Source organism: Castor canadensis, chromosome 9 (assembly GCF_047511655.1).
Source record: "Castor canadensis chromosome 9, mCasCan1.hap1v2, whole genome shotgun sequence".
NCBI lineage: Eukaryota > Metazoa > Chordata > Mammalia > Rodentia > Castoridae > Castor > Castor canadensis.
In genome coordinates, this window is record NC_133394.1 from 115,068,092 (window position 1) to 115,091,403 (window position 23,312).

Here is a 23,312-nt window from a genome sequence, read left to right on the forward strand (position 1 = left end):
TTAAGTAACTCCTCCCACTACCACCCTGTGCTCAGCACTGTACAATGGCTATAGCAGGCACTGAATAACTATGTTTGCTGTTGCCAGATTCTCAAAGTTTCTCAAACATGAATAGATTTAAAGGTAGTTTACTTACCTATTGATACTTAACAAATGACCCTAGGACCTAGTGATTTAAAATAACAAACAGTATCTGTTAAGATGTGGGTGTCTAAACTACATGGTTGGGGCTCAGGGTCTCCCATGAAGTTTCAGTCATGGTGTCAGCTGGGGCTTCACAGTTTGACTAAAGCTAGACATTCAGTTGCTGGTCATCTTTCCACAGGGCTGCTCACAACTTGCAGCTGGCTTCTCTGGGATGGTAAGACTAAGACAGAAACCCCAATATCTGTTAGGCTTGGAGTCTCATACCATCTCTTTCACTTTTTTTAGGGGGGAGGGGTGGGTAACAGAGTTTGAATTCACAGCCTCATGCTTGCTAGGCAAGCACTTTATTACTCGAGTCATGCCTCTAATCCTTTTTGTTTTTAATTTTTCATATAGGGTCTACCAGTTTTGCCCAGGCCAGCAAAACTGACCTTAATCTTCCTGCCTATGCTTCCTTCATAGCTAGTATTACAAATCACCAGCATGCCTGGATTATTTGTTGAGATGGAGTCTTGTGGACTTTTTTGCCTAGTCTAGACTCCAACTGATCCTCCCAAATAGCTGGGATTATAAGCATGCTCTCTTTCACTTTTCTTTAGAAGTGAGCCTAGTCCACATTTAAAGAGAAGTGTATTAGGCTCCACCTTTTGACGGAAGTGCCAAATTATTTGTAGACACATTTTTAAAACCACCACAGGATGTGGTGTTTTGCATCTGGTGGTTGATAGATTTTTGTTAAGGATATTCAAGGACGCCCCTCAGATGGTGACGTAAAACCTTTGGAAATTCTCTTTTAATGTTTATCTCTACATCCCAACAAGTCCAGAGTCCTTTGCAGTTTTAAGACCATATGTGAAAGGTGGTGGCATGACTCAAGCAGTAGAGTGCCTGCCTATCAAGCACAACACCCTGAGTTCAAACTCCAGTGCCTCAAAAAAAGAAAAAAAATTGAGATCTAAGATCATATGTGTCTTTATGACCACCGTTCAAGTCCTGATTGCCTGTGGATATAGTGCTAGTGGGCTGTCCTCCCCATGACCTTCCTGTGTGGTTCTAAGGAAGAAAGTTCATTCTGTGGATCTCCACCATGTATTAAGGTGTGCTCCCTGGTGACTTACTGGAGGCACCACTCAGTGCCATGTACAACCATGGAGTGACACAAGCATGGGAGAAAGGACAGCTGAGTCTATCACAGCTCAGAGAAGGGTGGGAACAGGGCAGTGGCTGCTGAGTTAGTAAGAGATACAGACGCATTTCCTTCTCACCATTTCACTCAATTCATAAACACTTTGCCCTACTTTATCCCAAGAAGGATTAAAGGATGCTTCATTTTTTAAAGTAGTCCTTCTAGCTGTGGACTTTCAATTTCTTCTCTGAAAGTATTAACAAGATGTCATTTTAAAATTATTTCATCTCTAACACAAGGACTTTCTTATATTACCACACATTCTATTTTTTTAATCAAGAAAAGTGATTTGGAGAAATTCTTTTATTAAGCAACATATTTTATAAATTGATGGACTTTTCTACTGCATAAAATCATGGTTTTTAAAAATTGGAGGTGTTTATGTGAGTTTTCCCACTTTCATGAAGCTCTTCTTTTGATCTTACAGATTTTTTTCCATAGGCTTGCTCAGTCCATGGCTTCTGGTTTCAAGTAGCTCATACAAAATATTTGGGAGTATTCATGTGGAAATGGTGATTGTTTTCATGGTTATGTCCTTCTTTGTAGGATCCAAATCTAAAAAACAAATAATTGACCTGTGAGAACTATTCAGAAAGGTATGTTCTTATGTAAAATTTCAACCATAATTTATCGTGGTTTTACTTAGCTATCATAAAACCAGAACTGATGTGATCAGTTTATAGAATAAGAGATGAAGAAATAAAAAGGGATTCATGTATATGGGAAGCAGACCAAAACATTAATCTCCAAGGTCCTCTTTCCCTGGTGTGGGTCATTCTGAAAGCACAACTGTTTAGAAATTACTGGCTGACATCATTGCTGAAAGGTAAGTCTGGATTTTCTGTCTAGGCCCAGCCTAGTGAATGTCAGCACCCAGCTGACACCCACAGACTGAGTGAGCCTGCAGACCCATTCCAACACCAGGCCAGCACCCTACTGGCCTATCTTAAAAGCCAGTAGACTGAAAGACTAGTCTTCTAATTCTGCTATAAAGTTAAAGGACAAAAAATTAGAAAGAATTATAGCTATAATAATTTGTTAATGGATGCATGATATATAAACATGAGACTTGTGACATCGATAAAATAAAATGTGGGAAGCAAAGTTGCTATCATCTTAAAATAAAGTGATAAGGTGCTCTGTGGAAGCCCCCATGGCAACAATGAGGAAAAAAATCTATAGTAGATAAACCACCAAGCTCCAAAGGAAAATAGCAAGAGGGGAAAAGTACAACAAACGAACTACAAAACAGTCAGAAAACAATGGTTTAAATGGAAGTCATGAGTTCTTACTTATGAATAATAACTTTAACTATGAATGGACCAAATTCTCCATTCACAGAATAGAGATTAGCTGAATGGATTAAGAAAAGAGAGAGAGAGAAAGAGAGAGCTGGTGGCATGGCTCAAGCAGTAGAGTGCTTGCATGGTGAGTGCAAGACCTTGAGTTCAAACCCTAGAATGTCAAAAGAGCCAACTATACTCTACCTAAAAACCTCACTTTGGCCCTAATGCCATACAGAGGCTGAATGTGAAAGGACACAGTAACTAAAAGAGAGCAGGGCTTATATCATATAAAACAGACTATAAATAATAAAAACTCTCACAAGACACAAAGAAAGTCACTATAGCTAGGCACCTAGCCAGGCACTAGTAGCTCACACTGTAACCCTAGCTACCTAGGAAACTGAGGTTGGGAGGATCATGGTTCAAGGCCATCTCAGACAAATAGTTCAACAGACTCTATCTCCAAAATAGCTAGAGCAAAATGGACTGGAGGTGTGACTCAAGCAGAAGACCACCTGCTTTGCAAGCATGAAGCCCTGAGTTGAAACTCAGTCCCACTTAAAAAAAAAAAGTCACTATATAATAATAAAGTGGCCAATTTATCAATAGAATGCAATATTAAATACATCTAACATCAGAGCACCAAAATATATTAAGCAAATATTAATAGAACAGAAGGGAGAAATAGGAAGGAGGGCATGAGTAGTAGAGGACTTCACTATCCTACTTTCAACAATGGATCTAGACAAAAAAATCAGTAAGGAAATAGTGGACTTGAACAACACTGTAGACAAAATGAACTCAGCAAATAGTTACAGAACATTCCATCTGAAAGCAACAGAATACACCCTTTTCAAGTACACTTGGGGACTGGAGAAGTGGCTAAGTGGTAGAGTGTCTACTTTGCAAAATCAAAGCCATGAGTTCAAACCACAGTTCCACACACACACACACACACACCCCAAAAATCAAGTGCACTTGGGACATTCTCCATTCCCTAGAATAGATCCTATGTTAGGACTCAAAACAAGCCTTAAATTCAAGACTTCAGCATCTTTTCCAACTGCACGAATAGGAAACTAGAAATCAGTAACAGACAGAAAATTGAAAAATTCACAAATACATGGAAATTTAATGACGCACTCATGAATGAATGAGTCAAAGAAATCAAAACGAAAATTTAAAAATCTTAATATGCGTGAAAATGGAACTCAATATAACAAAACTTATAGGATAGAATGAAAGAAGTTCTAAGACAGAAGTTTATAACAATAAATGTCCTCATTAAGAAAAAAGAAAGATTTCAAACAACCTAACTTTATGCCTCGAGCCTATAAAAAGCCAAAAGAAAGGAGGAAAAAATAAAGATCAGAGCAAAAATAATGAGGATAGAAAAATAACAGAAAATATCAATGAAAGTAAAGAGTTGGATTTTTGGAAAGATTTTTTTTAAAGGCAAACTTCTAGCTAGACTTACTAAGAAAAATGAGAAGTCTCAAAATTAAAAATGAAAGAGACATTAAAACTGATAACACAGAAACAAAAAGGATTATAAGAGACTACTATGACCAATGATAAACCAACAGATTGGGTAACTGAGAAGAAATGGATTGATTCATAGGAACAAACAACCTACCAAGACTGAATTGTGAAGAAATATATAATCAGAAAGGTCCTTCCTAGGAGATCAATTCAGAAATCAACTCCCCTCCCAAAGAAAGCTCAAGACTTGACAGCTTCACTGGTGAATTAAGCAACATTTAAAGAAAAATTAATGTTGGCCCTTCTCAGACTCTTCAAAAAAAAATGGAGAAGAGGGAACACTTGCACATGCATTTTTACAAGGCCAGCATTACCCTAACACCAAAGTAGGGAACTTGACTAGACATTTCTTGAAAGAGGATATCCAAATAGCCAACAAGTATATGAAAAATGCTGTATATCACTAATCAGGAAAATGCAATTTCAAATCACAAGAACATATCACCTCACACCTGTTGGAATGGCTGTTATCAAAATGACAAAAAGATAACAAGTGTTGGGAAGGATGCAGAGAAAAAGGAAGTCTTGTTCACTGTTGTGGGAATGTAAAGCAATTATGTAAAGCAGTAGTGGAGGCTCCTCAAAAAATCAAAAACTACTATATTATCCATCAATCCTACTTCCAAAAGAAATGGAACCAATGTTGAAAAAATATCAGGATTCCCATATTCACTGTAGTATTATTCACAATAGCAAAGATATGGAATCTGTCGGTCAACAGATGAATGGGTAAGAAAATGTCACACACAATAGAAAAAGGAGGAAATCCTATCATTAGCAGCAGCATGGATGAACCTAGAGGAGATTATGCTAATTGAAATAATCCAATCACAGAAAGACAATTACTATGTGATCTCCCTTAAATGGAGAATGTAAAAAACATTGAACTCATACAGAAGTAGAAAGTAGAATGTATGGTACATTTGAAACTATTCAGAGAGTAGATCTTCAGTGTTCCCACCACAATTCTCAAATTAAGGCAAGCCTTCAATTTATGCCTTTGTCATTTTCATAATTAAACTGAGTGGAAAAGAAGAGCTAGCTCTGTTCACAGTTGGTTTGGCTCAATCTGCAGTTGTGGTTAGCTGAAAATATTTTATTTGGATTTCTGCATGCTTCTGGTATATAAAGAATAAAGAAGGAGAAGATCGAAGATGGTGACTAGAGGGAGGAAGCAGAAAGTGTGCTTCTGAAAGTAAACTCTTGGAGAGATGCTGGAGATACACCTGATGGGAAAAACCACCAAGAAGAGGCAAAACTCCGGCACCTCCACACCCCCAGCCTGCACATAGCCTCCCCACTCCACATTAAACGGAGAAACCAGGAGGGCTACTGTGCCACCAGATGCCAGCTCCTGCCCTGCTTGGGAGAAGCAGGCCACCAGGTGAGCAAATAAGTGGCACGTGTTACTCCCTGGGACAAATCAGGATAGGCCCCTGGACAGACTGACCCCTGCCCAGGGGAAAAAAAAACTGAATAATAAACAAGCAGCTGAAAAAAAAAGGCACATAACAAAGAGGGTGGGGCACCCTGAGCTCCGGAGAGGGGTGAGGGGCACTCGCTCACAGGAACTGTAAACAAACAAGCTGGCTGGAGAAGGCAGGAGTGGCACCACCTCCCCCAGTATGTTTGGAGAGGGGAAGGCTTCCAACAGCGGCTAAAGGAGCATGCTCCACTGGAGAGTAGGGGAGGGGCACCTCCCCACTCGAACTCTAAATAAAAAAGGACTGCAAGTACAACAGGTGGGTAGGGCTGTATACTGGAGAAAACAAAAGGGGCATGCATCCAGGAGAACTCTAAATAAACAAAGCCTTCAGGGCCAGGTGAGTGTAAAGCTCATTCCTGAGATCTACAATAAATAAAACCTGCAGCAGCAGCTGGCTGACAGTAGGTGACAGGTGAGCTGCAGCCTCAGATAGACATTCACAAAGCTGTCTCCAGACTACATTTTTTTCCTTTGATGAGACTGAAACTGTATTGCATTTGAACATGGGATTTTTTTTTCCCCCTTAATGAGACAACGACAGAACTACTACTCAGACACCAACACCAGGACAGGATGCTGAAGGACTAGCACCAAATCTATTAAGACTGAAACTTTATTGCATTTGAACTTGGGAAATTTTATTTACTTTATTTATTTTAATTTAATTTTATTTATTATTATATTATTGTTTTTAATCCTCTCTCTGTCTTTCTAATGCCTGTTTAGCTCACTGTCGATTAGTACACTATCTCTACCTGTTTATTTCTTTGGCTCTGTTTTTTGGTTTTTTTTTTTCCCCTTTTTCTTTACCTTCTTTGCTTTCCCTCTCTTCTCATCCTTCCATTCTAAATATCACCATTGTTACTATTACAAGCTAAAAAATACTTAATTGTACACAGTACAGGGACAGTAACAAAACCAAGGGCAATGATGGGAAGACAGAAAAAATAGGGAAACCAATTTCTCCACAGCAAAAAATTAATACAGGAACCAGAGGGAAATGAAGAAAACAGATACCCACATCCAGACTCAAACAAAACAAAGATAAACTATGCCGAAGAACCCAATGAAGCCCACAAGAACATCCTGAGAGAAGATATCCTGCAAGTAATCAATGAGAATTTTATAGAGATGATACTGGATAGGGTCAACCAAAATGTACAGGAGACATTCAAGAAATTCCAAGACAACAAAAAAGGAGAATTTGAGAAAGCACAAGAACAAATAAAAGAAATTATAGAAGCACTGTATAAACACCAAAGTGAAACAAAGAACATGATAAATAAAGAGATGAATGAACTCAGGATGAAGATAGGCAATATTAAAAAGGAAGTGACTCAGGATATGGAAAACCTCACAGAAAATAATGAAACAGAAATGCAAAACAAAATGGAAGGCCAATCCAGCAGAACAGAGCAAGCAGAAGACAGAATCTCAGAACTTGAAGATGAAATGGTAATTAAAGGAAAAATCGAAGAACTATCAGTTAAACAACTCAAGACCTATGAAAAGAAAATTCAGGAACTTACTGACTCCATCAAAAGACCAACCTTGAGAATCATGGACATTGAAGAAGGAGAAGAGGTACAAGCAAAAGGAATGCATAATATATACAAAAAATAATAACAGAAAATTTCCCAAATCTAGAGAAAACTATGCCCATACAGATATAGGAAGCCTGCAGAACACCAAACAGACCTGACCAAAATAGAACTACCCCACGGCATATTCTCATTAAAACAACAAGTACAGAGACTCAAGAAAGAATATTGAAGGCTGTAAGAGAAAAAAAACAAATAACATACAAAGGTAAACCCATCAAAATCACAGCAGACTTCTCAACAGAAACATTAAAAGCAAGAAGAGCTTGGGGTGAGATCTTCCGGGCACTGAATGAAAATAACTTCAACCCCAGGATACTCTACCCAGCAAAACTATCATTCAAAATAGATGGAGCAATAAAAGTCTTCCATGATAAGCAGAAACTAAAACAATATGTGACCAAAAAGCCACCACTGCAAAAAGATTCTTCACAGGATTCTGCACACAGAAAGTGAAACCCAACTTAACCATGAAAGGGCAAGTAGTACCAAACCACAGGAAAAGAAAAAGAAAGAAAGTAGAGAGTAACCTCAACTTAGGTACACACAATCAAACCTTCAAACAACTAAGACAGCTAAATGACAGGAATCACCACATACCTATCAGTACTCACATTTAATGTTAACGGACTTAATTCACCCATCAAAAGGCACCACTTGACGAAATGGATTAAAAAGGAAGATCCAACAATTTGTTGCTTACAGGAGATCCATCTCACTGATAGAAATAAGCATAGGCTTAGGATGAAAGGCTGGAAGAAGATTTACCAAGCCAATGGCCCCCAAAAATAGGCAGGAGTAGCAATACTTATCTCTGACAAAGTAGACTTCAAACCTACATCGATCAAATGAGATAAAGAAGGACATTCCATGCTAATAAAAGGGGAAATAGACCAAAAGGAAATAACAATTATCAACCTCTATGCACCCAATGTCAACGCACCCAATTTCATCAAACATACCCTGAAGGACCTAAAAGCATATATTAACGCCAACACAGTGGTAGTGGGAGACTTTAACACCCCACTATCATCAATAGATAGGTCATCCAACAAAAAAATCAATGAAGAAATCCTAGATCTAAAACATACCATAGAGCAAATGGACCTAGTTGATGTCTACAGAACATTTCATCCAACTTCTACACAATACACATTTTTCTCAGCAGCCCACGGAATCTTCTCCAAAATAGATCATATCCTAGGGCACAAAGCAAGCCTCAGCAAATATAAGAAAATAGAAATTACATCATGCATTCTATCTGATCACAATGCATTACAACTAGAACTAACAAAAATAAAGACAAAAAAACATGCAAACAGCTGGAAACTGAACAACTCATTGCTTAATGAACAATTGGTCATTGATGAAATAAAAGAGGAAATGAAAATGAAAACACAACCTACCGGAACCTATGGGACACAGAAAAGGCAGTCTAAAGAAGAAAGTTTATAGCCATGAGTACATATATTAAAAAGACTGAAAGATCTCAAATCAATGACCTAATGATACATCTCAAACTCCTAGAAAAACAAGAACAAGCAAATCCCAAAACAAATAGACGAGTGAAATAATAAAAATAAGAGCTGAAATCAATGAAATAGAAACCAAAAAAACCATACAAAGAATTAATGAAGCAAAAAGTTGGTTCTTTGAAAAAATAAACAAAATCGATAAACCCCTGGCAAACCTGACTAAAATGAGGAGAGAAAAAACCCAAATCAGCATAATCAGGAATGCAAAAGGGGAGATAACAACAAACTCCATGGAAGTCAGGAAATCATCACAGACTACTTTGAGAACCTATATTCCAATAAATTTGAAAATCTTGAAGAAATGGACAGATTTCTAGATACTTATGATCATCCAAAACTGAACCAAGAGGACATTAATCACTTGAATAGATCTATAACACAAAATGAAATTGAGCATCAATTAAGAGTCTCCCAAAAAAGAAAAGTCCAGGACCTGATGGATTGTCTGCTGAATTCTATCAGACCTTTAAAGAAGAACTAATACCAACCCTCCTTAAACTGTTCCACGAAATAGAAAGGGAAGGAAAACTGCCAAACACATTTTATGAAGCCAGTATTACACTTATCCCAAAACCAGGCAAAGACACCTCCAAAAAGGTGAACTATAGTCCAATCTCCTTAATAAACATTGATGCAAAAATCTTCAATAAAATAATGGCAAACCAAATTCAACAACATATCAAAAAGATCATTCACCACGACCAAGTGGACTTCATCCCAGGAATGCAGGGGTGGTTCAAAATACGCAAATCCATAAATGTAATATACCACATTAACAGATGCAAAGACAAAAACCACTTGATCATCTCAATAGATGCAGAAAAAGCTTTTGATAAGATTCAACACCATTTCATGATAAAAGCTCTAAGAAAACTAGGAATAGAATGAAAGTACCTCAACATTATAAAAGCTATATATGACTAACCTACAGCCAGCATTATATTTAATGGAGAAAAATTGAAACCATTCCCTCTAAAATCAGGAACTAGACAAGGATGCCCACTATCTCCACTCCTATTCAACATAGTACTGGAATTCCTAGCCAGAGCAATTAAGCAAGAAGAGGAAATAAAAGGAATAAAAATAGGTAAAGAAACTGTCAAAATATCCCTATTTGCAGATGATATAATCCTATATCTTAAAGACTCAAAAAATTCTACTCAAAAGCTTCTAGACACCATCAACAGCTATAGCAAGGTAGCAGGATATAAAATCAACATAGAAAAATCATTAGGATTTCTATACACTAATAATGAACAAACTGAGGAAGAATATATGAAAATAATTCCATTTACAATAGCCTCAAAAAAAATCAAATACCTGGGAGTAAACTTGTTACCTGGGAGTAACAAGGATGTGAACGACCTCGACAAGGAAAACTATAAACTCCTGAAGAAAGAGATTGAGGAAGACTATAGAAAGTGGAGAGATCTCCCATGCTCATGGATTGGTAGAATCAACATAGTAAAAATGTCTATAACCTCAAAAGCAATGTACATGTTTGGTGCAATTCCCATCAAAATCACAATGACATTCATCAAAGAGATTGAAAAATCTACCGTTAAATTTATTTGGAAACACAAGTGACCATGAATAGCCAAGGCAATACTCAGCAAAAAGAACAATGCTGGAAGTATTTCGATACCCAACTTCAAACTATATTACAAAGCAATAGCAATAAAAACGCATGGTACTGGCAGAAAAACAGACATGAAGACTAGTGGAACAGAATAGAGGACCCAGATATGAAGCCACACAACTATAACCAACTTGTCTTTGACAAAGGCGCTAAAAATATACAATGAAGAAAAGACAGCCTCTTCAACAAAAACTGCTGGGAAAACTGGTTAGCAGTCTGCAAAAAACTGAAACTAGATCCATGTATATCAACCTATACCAACATTAACTCAAAATGGATCAAGGATCTTAATATCAGACCACAAACTCTAAAGCTGATACAGGAAAGAGTAGGAAATACTCTGGAGTTAGTAGGAATAGGTAAGAACTTTCTCAATGGAACCCCAGCAGCACAGCAACTAAGAGATAGCACAGATAAATGGGACTTCATAAAACTAAAAAGCTTTTGCTCATCAAAAGAAATGGTCTCTAAACTGAAGAGAACATCCACAGAGTGGGAGAACATATTTGCCACCTAGACATCAAAGGACTGATAACCGGAATATATAGGGAACTCAAAAAACTAAATTCTCCTAAAATTAATGAACCAATAAAGAAATGGACAACTGAACTAAACAGAATTTTCTCAAAAGAAGAAATTCAAATGGCCAAGAAACACATGAAAAAATGCTCACCATCTCTGGCCATTAAGGAAATGCAAATCAAAACCACAGTAAGATTCCACCTTACTCCTGTTAGAATAGCCATCATTAGAAACAACAACAACAACAGGTGTTGGCGAGGATGTGAGGAAAAAGGAACCCTTATACACTGCTGGTGGGAATGCAAACTAATACAACCACTCTGGGAAAAAATTTGGAGGCTTCTTAAACATCTAAACATAGATCTGCCATATGATCCAGCAATACCACTCTTGGGGATATACCCAAAGGAATTCGACACAGGTTACTCCAGAGGCACCTGCACACCCATGTTTATTGCAGCACTATTCACAATAGCAAAGTTATGGAAACAGCCAAGATGCCCCACTACTGACGAATGGATTAAGAAAATGTGGTATTTATACACAATGGAATTTTATGCAGCCATGAAGAAGAATGAAATCTTATCATTTGCAGGTAAATGGATGGAACTGGAGAAACACCATCCTGAGTGAGGTTAGCCAGGCCCAGAAGACCAAAAATCCTATGTTCTCCCTCATATGCGGGCATTAGATCAAGGGCAAACACAACAAGGGGATTGGACTTTGAGCACATGATGAGGTGAGAGCACAGAAAGGAGGGGTGAGGATAGGCAAGAAACCCCAATAAAACAAAATAGCATTTGATGTCCTCAATGCAAAGGAACTAATGCAGAAACTTTAAAGTGACAGAGGCCAATAGGAGAAGGGGACCAGGAACTAGAGAAAAGGTTAGTTCGAGAAGAATTAATTTAGAATGTAACACATATGTACAGGAAAGCAATGCAAGTAAACTCTCTGTATAGCTATCCTTATCTCAACTAGCAAAAACCCTTGTTCCTTCCTATTATTGCTTATATTCTCTCTTCAACACAATTAGAGATAAGGGCAAAATAGTTTCTGTCTGGTAGCGAAGGGGTTGAGGGGATTGAGAGGGGGTGGAGGAAAAGGAGGGGTCAGAGGGAAGTGGAGAGAAATGTCCCAAACATATGAATAAAAGAAATAAAAAAAAGAATAAAGAAACAAGGAAATCTTTTTTCTTCCCAGACTTTCTAGCTTCCATTTAAGAAGTCACTTCAATTAGCATAGGAGGGAAACTTTCTATTTCACAGCTAACAGTACTACTATGTGCTATTCTAAGAACTTTCTATGCCATTCAAAATTCCAATCTGATTTCTCAGATAACCTATATTAAAAACTAAATGAAGCCAGGGCTTATGGAGTAGGTCAAGTGGTAGAGTGCCTGCCAAGCAAGCATGAGGCCCTGAGTTCAAACACTGGTACTGCCAAAATAAATTAATTTACATGGGAGAATATTTATTTGCAATGCAAATGAATTATCCACACTCCATAGACTCAATTCTAATTGCACATTAGAATAACCTGGAAAGAATTGTTTAAAATCCCAAAGCCCAGGTACCAGGAGGTCTTTTTTTTTTTTTCATTTTTCTTTTATTATTCATATGTGCATACAAGGCTTGGTTCATTTCTCCCCCCCTGCCCCCACCCCCTCCCTTACCACCCACTCCACCCCCTCCTTCCCCCCCGCCCCCGCTCAATACCCAGCAGAAACTATTTTGCCCTTATTTCTAATTTTGTTGTAGAGAGAGTATAAGCAATAATAGGAAGGAACAAGGGGTTTTGCTGGTTGAGATAAGGATAGCTATACAGGGCATTGACTCACATTGATTTCCTGTGCATGGGTGTTACCTTCTAGGTTAATTCTTTTTGATCTAACCTTTTCTTTAGTACCTGTTCCCCTTTTCCTATTGGCCTCAGTTGCTTTAAGGTATCTGCTTTAGTTTCTCTGCGTTAAGGGCAACAAATGCTAGCTAGTTTTTTAGGTGTCTTACCTATCCTCACCCCTCCCTTGTGTGCTCTCGCTTTTATCATGTGCTCATAGTCCAATCCCCTTGTTGTGTTTGCCCTTGATCTAATGTCTGCATATGAGGGAGAACATATGATTTTTGGTCTTTTGGGCCAGGCTAACCTCACTCAGAATGATGTTCTCCAATTCCATCCATTTACCAGCGAATGATAACATTTCGTTCTTCTTCATGGCTGCATAAAATTCCATTGTGTATAGATACCACATGTTCTTAATCCATTCGTCAGTGGTGGGGCATCTTGGCTGTTTCCATAACTTGGTTATTGTGAATAGTGCCGCAATAAACATGGATGTGCAGGTGCCTCTGGAGTAACAGTCTTTTGGGTATATCCCCAAGAGTGGTATTGCTGGATCAAATGGTAGATCGATGTCCAGCTTTTTAAGTAGCCTCCAAATTTTTTTCCAGAGTGGTTGTACTAGTCTACATTCCCACCAACAGTGTAAGAGGGTTCCTTTTTCCCCACATCCTCGCCAACACCTGTTGGTGGTGGTGTTGCTGATGATGGCTATTCTAACAGGGGTGAGGTGGAATCTTAGCGTGGTTTTAATTTGCATTTCCTTTATTGCTAGAGATGGTGAGCATTTTTTCATGTGTTTTCTGGCCATTTGAATTTCTTCTTTTGAGAAAGTTCTGTTTAGTTCACGTGCCCATTTCTTTATTGGTTCATTAGTTTTGGGAGAATTTAGTTTTTTAAGTTCCCTGTATATTCTGGTTATCAGTCCTTTGTCTGATGTATAGTTGGCAAATATTTTCTCCCACTCTGTGGGTGTTCTCTTCAGTTTAGAGACCATTTCTTTTGATGAACAGAAGCTTTTTAGTTTTATGAGGTCCCATTTATCTATGCTATCTCTTAGTTGCTGTGCTGCTGGGGTTTCATTGAGAAAGTTCTTACCTATACCTAGTAACTCCAGAGTATTTCCTACTCTTTCTTGTATCAACTTAAGAGTTTGGGGTCTGATATTAAGATCCTTGATCCATTTTGAGTTAATCTTGGTGTAGGGTGATATACATGGATCTAGTTTCAGTTTTTTGCAGACTGCTAACCAGTTTTCCCAGCAGTTTTTGTTGAAGAGGCTGCTATTTCTCCCTCATATATTTTTAGCTACCAGGAGGTCTTGATGAGTTGGTTTGAAATGGAGCTCAAGCAATGGTATTTTTTCAAAGCTCTGCAGGTGGATCTGAACCAAGATTCTGAGCCAGAGCTGAGAATCGCAGCAGCTGCACAGTGCTCAGGTGCTCCTTACTTAATAGCTCTGTCACTGACCAGCCACCTAATCCAGTGAAGTTCACATTCCCCTTATCATTAAGATGTGGATAACAGGATTACCAACCTAATGAGGCAAAATTGAGATAACATACAAAGAGCCTAGAATAAGGTCTGGGACACAGGAGCACTCAACTATTCACTACCGTGGTGGTGGTAATGGTGATGATGACAATGACAATGACGATGATGATGACTGGAGTTTTTACCTGAGGGTGGAGCTACAACATGTTTCTCCATTTCAAAAAGCAAGAATCATAAAACTTCAACCAAGCAGGACTTTATAATCTTTATCATGGGTTTCCTTACCAGGAACAACTATCTACCTAATACAATTTTTAGGGAATATTTAGATTCCCTAGAAGGGACGTGGCAGCTCATAACTGTAGCATACAACATAAAGGAACTCACGCACCTGGGATTGAAATGAATTTTCTTGGGCACTTCTCTGCTCTCTATGACCACTTTCTGATTGTCTCTATAATGAATGGGGTCGTCAGGGATCCTGAATTTGGCCATTTGAATTTCAGAATCACTCAGTTCAGCATGAGAAATTCTTGCATAACCCAACCTGTAGCAGAAACAGAAATGGTTGGTAGGTTTTATCATCACATAAAATCTGATGAATATTAGAGCGAGGGCCTGGGGTCGCTCTCCAGCAACCCCAGAATCTGATGAGATCTAGTAGATAGCACCTTCATTATTAAGTCACTTTCCCTGTCTTGACTCTATATATCATAACAAGAATTAACTTGATTTATTACTCTAAATAGTAACAAAAGCATTGCTTTTATAACATAATAAATGAATAAGGAATATGCACATATCTTAAATAAATATACTTAACAACCTTACTTTACCTTTGTACACTAGTGAATATTCTGTCTATACAAATTGCTTCCCACATAATTATGTTTTGAGTTGATAACAAGATTTCTTCAGAATGACAGGCGTGTATGCCTAAATTCTTTCTTACCTTTAAAAATCCAAATACCACATGCGTATTTTCAGCCATACTCGCTAATCTAAAATCAAAGACTTTAAATGTCTGAAATATTCTACATTCTGTTTTGGCATAAAGCTCTCTGCTCTCCAGGAAACTCAAAAAATTTTATAGACATTATCCAAAGAATTCTTACTGAAGAGTTCAGATGAAAAAAATGGGGAGGGGGGGAGAGGGAGGGGGCGGAGTGGGTGGTAAGGGAGGGGGTGGGGGCAGGGGGGAGAAATGAACCAAGCCTTGTATGCACATATGAATAATAAAAGAAAAATGAAAAAAATAAAAAAATAAACTGGGCAAATTTAAAAAAAAAAAAAGAAAAGAAAAAAATGGGGAACCAGAAGTAGCAAACCATTCATTTAAATTTATTTATGTTTTGTCTCCCCCGCTCCAAATTGCACCAGTTTCAGTCATTTGCTTATTCAATGAAATAAATATTTATCGAGTCCCTACTGCATGTGGCACCATTCTAGGTACTGGGGGTAAGTAGTGAACACAATGCTATTCTTGCTCTCATGGACTTTCATTCTAGAACAAAACACTGGATGAAGTGAGGGAATAAGTAACACAGATGCTGGAGGAAAGGTGCTTGAAGGAATACGGATAGAAAATGCAAAGGTGCTCAGAAAGAAACATGCTGGGTGTTTTGGGGAACCAACCCCACCAGGATGGAGTGAAGGAAATGAAAGAAGATGAGCTTGGGTGGGGGTGGGGAACAGATAATGCAAATCCTTCTGTGCAGGTCATTGTAAGGACTTTTATAAGGATTTTTGTTTGCAAAAAATGAAAATCCGTTAGAGGAGATGGGGCAGAGATCTGTGATGGCTTCTGTATAGAGAATAGACTCAGGGAAAGAATCAAGCAGGGAGACCAGTGAACAAGCCATTGCAATAATTTAGGTGTGATGATGGGGGGGGCTCTGGCCAGAATGGTAGGAGGAGCACTTAAAGCATAAGCGAACAAAACACAAAAAATAGAAATGGAAACCCAGAGCCTGACAAGCAGATACAGCAAGTCAGTATACCGTGAAGGGTAAGAGAAAAGACACACTGTGCATCAGAGGTGGATTTGAGCTGTCAGACAGGTTAATGCATTTGTCTAAGCTCAGGAATTGTAGCGCCATGTAATTCTAAGTCTCTGATAAATCTAGGTTATTTATTTCCCAAATCTCTAAGATCAAAGCTCTAAACTGCTTCATAAACATCACCTTCAAGGAGACTCCTAAAGTCCTTGAAGATAAGTAACACAACAATACAAAATTGCCACTAAAAGAGGGAGTCACTCATTTTTGTCCAATAAGTATTTATTAAGCACCTACTAAGTGTGAGGTATTGAACTAGGTGGCTGAGAGAGAGCACTCTGTGGGTAAAGAAAAGCCATGTAAGCACACAGCAAGAAGGCACCCATATGTAACCCAAGGGAAGGGCCCTCACCAGACACCAGACACCAACCCTGCTGGCACCTGGATCTTGGACATACATATAGTCCACAGAACTTTTGAGAATATAAGTGTCTCTTATTTAAGCCACCCAATCTATGTTATGTTGTTATGGCAGCCAGCACACATGGATACATACAACCTTTAACAGTTTGATATAAATACCAGTCTCTAATGGAGAGGCAACAAAGGTCTTGGTGCTCAGTAATTATTAGGGGCAGCAGCTACTATAAATACTACTGTTTCTTGGTGACTGATAATTTTTGCAACTTGGAACTATACCTATTTTGGTCTATAGCAAAACTTTTCTAGAATTCTGATATTCCCATTAAAAGAAATATTTTAACACAAATATACACAGAAACAGTATTTTCAACACGAGATATAAAATACTTTACAAAACTAACCCTTCAGCATGCTCTCTTCTACCTTCACTCTTTGAAAACACCAAAACAATGATCAAGTTATCTCTCCTGAAGCCATCTGTGCTGAGCCTTGCAGGGTTTCTGAATCAGTGGTAAACTACAACAATCTTACAGGATCTCAAGGACCTCCTGGGCTCAACTCAGTAAGCACATAATCCCCTGGACTTGTCCAAGGACCAATGAAGGTCACTATTTTACTAATGTTCAAACTCCTTAATAATGGTCTCCGGAGCCTTACAAGATCTTCTTCCTTCCCTCTCTGTCCTCACTCTCCCTTTCCCTCCTCTTCTACCCCCTACTACACACACATGCACACTGTAATCCCCTAGCCTCTTTTTTCCTTAAATATGCCAGCATTAGGACTTTTGCACTATCTGGTTGATCTACCTAGAAGGGTCATCTTCCAGCCCCTACTTATAATTGCACCCCACCTCCATCTTCTGGATGCTCAGTTTTCTTCTCCCACCCACATTCTAAAATGTGACATCAGGCAGTTCTTCATTGTGCTTTTGTCCATCTTCCCTCCACAGGGCAGGGGTCTTTCTCAGTTTTGCTCTTTGCTATACCTAGGTGCCTGGCATTCATAACTCCCAACCAATACTTGTTTCATGACCTAGTATAGAGCAGGAGGATCTAACAGCTTGCTGTCACCAAACTGTGACTCATAACTGAACAAGATGAGTCCCCACTGGTGGAGGGGCTGGCTCTGTGATTCTAGATCATTCTTCTAAGGCAGATCACAAATGGCAGGAAACAAAGCTACTGAGTGGGATAATGTTAGCCTCTATGTTTAGACAGGCAGTTCCAAGATGCTTTGGGTGTGATGAACTGCTCTATATGGAGGAGTGATAAGGTCTAGAAAGTCCATTCTGGAACCCCCTAGCAGTGTTCCTAGGAGGGTAGCTATGGCCTAGGGTCCAATATCTCCATACAGCTTTAGTACTAGCAGGAAAGGCCCCTGTGAGTTTCAGGGAAGGTTTTCAACCAGTTCTCTCCACTGTTGAATCCTGCCAGTGGAGGGAACTGTGAAGCAACCCACTGTCTACATAATCTGCTCCATTTTCCTCTCAGGGCACCTCTCATCTTTACTGCAGCCACACCAGCTATCTCACTACTACCAGAAAAACTCCCAGTGGACCCCTCAGGCTTTTGCACTTCCTATTCTCTCTGCCCAAGTACCTGTCCCAGGATACGCACAGGTGGACTCCCTTCTATCATTCAGGCCACTGCCCAAATGTCACCCCATCATACTGTGCCCACCCTAAGTAGCCTACCACAGCTATCCCCAACACTGCTTCCATCCTACCTGGCTTCATTCTTTTTCTTTTCATCATCTTTGTTTCTACCTGTCATAATGTATCATTTCTTACTGGCTTATTTTCTGCCTCCTTCCACTGGAATGTAAGTTGTGTGATAGTCAAGGACTTCATTTTGTTCCTATTATCTTTCTGCCTCCAATAACACCTGGCACATCGTAGATAAGAAACACTTTAGAATAATTCAATAGTCCCTCTTTTTGCTTTAGCTAAAGAAATACTGCCTTCAAAGCTAATTTATACAGTCACACATTTGAATTTTGAGATCTTTTATCTATATTAATTTGGATCATATATATATGTATATATATATATATATATGATCCAAATATATAGTATCTAAAGATATGTATATATTGAATTGCTACGGGATGATATTTTTAAGTATAATTTACTAGAGATCTCACTACAGTATAGTGGTGGCTCTGAGTTAATTTACTCAAGATGGCATGATTAAAAGCTGACAAAGCTGGGACTCATACCCAGAACTCTCTCATTCCTTGGTTGATGACATTTCTACCATGCCATGTAGTCAGAAATAGTACCATTCCTGCCGTGTGCTAACAGTTACACACTTGCGATGCTTACTACTTTACACGGTATTCTCACTGTATCACTACTTTTGCTTAGCTATTTTCACATTCTTAAATCTTTAGGCCATAACTTGAAAAAAATGTTAAATAGTATAACCATAATACATATAAAAATGTTAAACAGTATAAAAGTTAAATGAATTTTCATTAAAAGTAGCAAAAATTAATTGCTTCCATAAAGTTTTTCCTCCTAGGACAGATCCAAAGGATGACAGTAATAATAGGATTAAAAAACACCTTACTATCTCTTATGTTTTCTCTTCAACAAAATCAGAGAAGAGGGCAGAACAGGTTCTGCCTGGAAGTGGGGGTGGGGGGGGTTAGGATATGAGGAGTGGGGGTGTGGGGGAGGGGAGGTGGCACAAACAAATGTATACACATGTAAGTAAATGTAAAAATGATAAAATAAAAGGAGAAAAAATTAAAAATTAATTTAAAAAACACCTATGCTTACCTGATCAGCCCCCGATACATAATGTATTCACACCATCTGTCATAATCTGTGCTGTCGATATCCTATTAAAGAGGAGAGAGGAGAATATTTAAAGCATTGAAAATAAGGCTTCATTCCGAATTACAAAAAAATGTGTGAACTACAGTGATAAATCTGCCTTTGTGCATGCTGTCTTCTCCTCCTGCCTCCTAATGATCACTCAAGTTCCAGATGTGTTCATTCTATAGATGTTTGGTGAGCACTGCTACAGCCCCTCTACATCTGTGCTAGAAGCTGAGAACACAGAGAAAAAGGTGGTCTGAAGAGGGAGGTGACAGGTAAGTCAGCACTTCCACTATAGTCCCTGGTCACCTGCAGCTTCCCAAGTCTCTACTAGAATTGAGTGCCCCTTCAGTAGTCATCCTAAGTTGTATTTCCCACCCAACAGCTACACCATGGTGCCACGGTGGTTTGTTTATTTTTATGTCTCCTCACTCTGTTTCCTGGCACTTGGCATGAAGCCTAGCATTCAGCAGGTGCTCAGATTGTGTTGGTTAAATTCAGTCATGGAAATAAACACATTGTGAGAGCAATCAGGAGTCTTTTTGATGTTGAATGCTTAAAACCAGAGTCATTTTGATCAGAGAAGGAGAACAGAAACTTTCTTTTCCTGTAATGTGTTGGGAAAACTATAATATGGAAGTTTTAACCTAAAGGAGAAATCTTCACTTTCTTCTTTAAATATTCAATAAATAAAAATATATTCAACTTTTTACAATCTCTGAATTTTGCTATTAAAACTTAAGGTACATTTTTAAATCACGAAAATAATACGCCACAATTTATTATTTCTTATTTTTTCTCTACTTAGTGATAAACACGTGGATACCTGTTAATCTTAATTAATATTTATGTTAATTGCACACTTACACCTTTTTCATATATGAAAAATGCAAAATGTCTTAAATTAAGATTTTTAATGATGAAAAAAGCAAATATATAAAAGAAGTACTGTTCTGGTTTATCTTGGAAAGAGATAAAATTTTAGCCTCTGAATATATATATAAGCTGTGAATAATAGCTAGGACTCTGTTTAACTATTATTTTATTTTATTAGGTTTTTTTAAAGATGCTATAAAAATTTTAAGACTCAGAATTTAAATGTTTATTAAAGAAAAAAATATGTTTGCTCAAGCATATATGATTAAAATTCCTTGACACTAATAAACTTACTAATAGAAAAGGCAATACTAGAATCCACTGTCAGTCTTAACATAGATTTTGACCATGGTAGTGAAAGCCAACAGAGGATTAATTAAAAATCAAATAAAATTCCTCTTCCCTAACACTGTGTGCACACCTTTTACACACACACACATCTTTCTTATTAGGATGCAGTTTTTCCTTTGACTTGCCAAATATCATCTCGTCCAACAGTCTTGTATACTTTACAAATCAAGTATTTGTGCTTCCTGTTATACTTCTGTCTTACTTGATTTTATACATACAGCAGATGCACACAACGCACTATATAAGGCTGGCATTATTCTATACTTCGTCCTTTTAATGACTCTGTGATTCAATAGATACTGTTATTACCACTTTGCAGATGAGAAAATTGAGGCCTAGAAAGGTGGAGTTACTTTCCCCCAGCTCACATAGCTGATCAATGAAGCACCAGCTAGGCTAATAATGATGAGAAACCATGGAGAGAGGCCTAACACTAAGGAGCCACAGGTGTGAGTAGGGCACCTTGGCCCCTCCAGCCACAGCAAGGCCACCAGCTGACTTCACAAGTGAACATAGGCAAGAACAGAGAACCTCCAGTCATCCCACAGAACCGTGAGAATATTAAGCCACTAAGTTTTGCGGTTGTTTGTTACACAGAAATAAATAACTGACACAGCCTGTGATTCCACACCCTGCAGGTCTTCCTTTGACTCTTCTGAGCTCTCCCCAATCTCTTTCCTGAGACAATCTGCCTGGTCTTCCCTCACCACCACCCCCATGATAGCTACATTCAGTGTGGCTTCATTGAGGTGCTATGGTCTGGATGCAGTGTGACTGCAACCCCACGGGTTAAGGTGGTAGAACCTTTAAGAGGCAGGACCTAATGAAAATGATTCATTCCTGGGGTCATCACCTCCAAAAGGGATTCATGATGGTCTCACGGAGGGAGTTACACCTTATTGGAGCAGACTGAGTCCACCCCATGCCCTTGGCTCCTTCTGCATGTGGCCATTTCTCTTTCCTCTTCTCTACCATTTTGTGATGCAGTGAGGAGGGCCCTCACCAGAGGCCAAAAAGATGGGACTGTCTGGCTTTAGACTTTCAGCCTCTAAAACTGTGAGCTGAATAAACCTCTTTTCTTTATAAAGTAACCAGAGTCAAGTATTCTGTTATGGCAACACAAAACAGACTAATAGAGGGGTTTCCTTTGGTCTTCTTTTTGAACTTCCCTAACTTCATAAGTAATATCATTCACTTCCCTGGGTTCAATGATTGCCCATGTGCTGGTAACTCCTTGATCCATATCTCTAGTCCTGACTGCCCTTCTGAATTCCAAATCCATATACCCATCTGCCCATGCCACATCACCATTAAGGTCACACATGTATCTCAAACTCAGCCCATAGCTGAACTCATTATCTTTGCAAATTTCTTCTTCCTTATATATTCTCTATAATAATAAATGTCACCAGCATAAACCCCCTGACCAGAGCCAAAAGTCAGGAATCCATCATGACTCCACTTCTGCTTTGTCAATGAACTCATCTCCCTAATATCTACCCTTCTTCCAAGAGGGAGATCAGTTGAGCCTATGGCCATCATGACTGAACTCTGTACTTCCAACTTTCTGTTCAATGAAGTGTGTCCATGCAACTGAATGAAATGTAGTAGAAGAATGGGAAGTCAGTTTCCTGTAATTTGCATTAAGAGAATTAAGAGATACTTGCATATACACTTGGCCTCTTCTTTGTCTCGCTCTTGCTAACTAGGCATGGATGCTGTGCTACAAGACTGGACCATGGGGATGGAGGCCTTGGAAGTGGAGGCCTTGCTGAATGGAGCCACGGCAGAGGAACAATAATTCCAGACACCACAGAGTACCATGCCAGTGCTGAGTCCTGAGTCACCACCAGGACTTTTAAACAAAGAAGCACACTTCTCTCTTATTCAAACCACTGTCATTTATGTTTTGTGTCACATGCAGAAAACCCTCATCACACATGTTGTCACCTGTCTTTCTAATGTCACACTCTAAGAAGAGTTAAAATAGTAAAATCAGCATAACATGGATAAGGCTTTTTCTGTGCAGATATTATCTTGAAACATGAAGTTAAAAGCAAAATGAAAAGGAGCAAGAAATCTACATAGGGATTAATGAAATAAAATAACTATATTTCTCAATATAAATGAATGCATTTAGTAGTCTGATATATCTGTCAGTTTCTTTAGAATTTGGTTTATGTGTCAGTTCCCCAGAGCATGATTATATCTAGGGACACTGATGAATTCAAGTGTTTTAGACCAAAAAGGTAAAGACTAATTCAGGGTCATTGGTGAGGTCCTGTGGGGCTAAACAGCCATTCTCTCTACCTAACATTTCATTTCATCTTTTATGCTCAGCATCATAATTTACTTTCACAATGTGGAAGATTGTATTTTCTAAACACAGCTACAACAACATCTCACTTTTCCTATTATACTCCTATAATTAATGACTGGTGCCATTCCTCTTCTCAAGAGGTAAGATTTACGTTTCTTTTGGTGAAATGTGATCAGACTTGTGATATGAGCAGCACAGATACTGCATGACCTAGAAGGTTGCCAAGGCAATGTAGGTCCTTCCT

General features: G+C 38.6%; 1 protein-coding gene across 3 annotated transcripts in view; it reads right to left on the minus strand.

The window, feature by feature from the left end:
- Positions 1-1,621: 1,621 nt before the first annotated feature.
- The window catches only part of Cwh43 (cell wall biogenesis 43 C-terminal homolog), a 65,335-nt gene continuing 43,644 nt past the window's right edge, over positions 1,622-23,312 (minus strand). For all 3 annotated transcript variants that reach the window (XM_074042281.1, XM_074042282.1, XM_020158422.2), the window contains exons 14-16: positions 19,480-19,541; positions 14,669-14,824; positions 1,622-1,888 (exon numbers count right to left, since the gene is read on the minus strand). In XM_074042281.1, coding sequence (XP_073898382.1) covers positions 1,810-1,888; positions 14,669-14,824; positions 19,480-19,541 — 297 coding nt within the window. In that variant the 3' untranslated portion in view covers positions 1,622-1,809. The remainder of the gene's footprint in view (positions 1,889-14,668; positions 14,825-19,479; positions 19,542-23,312) is intronic.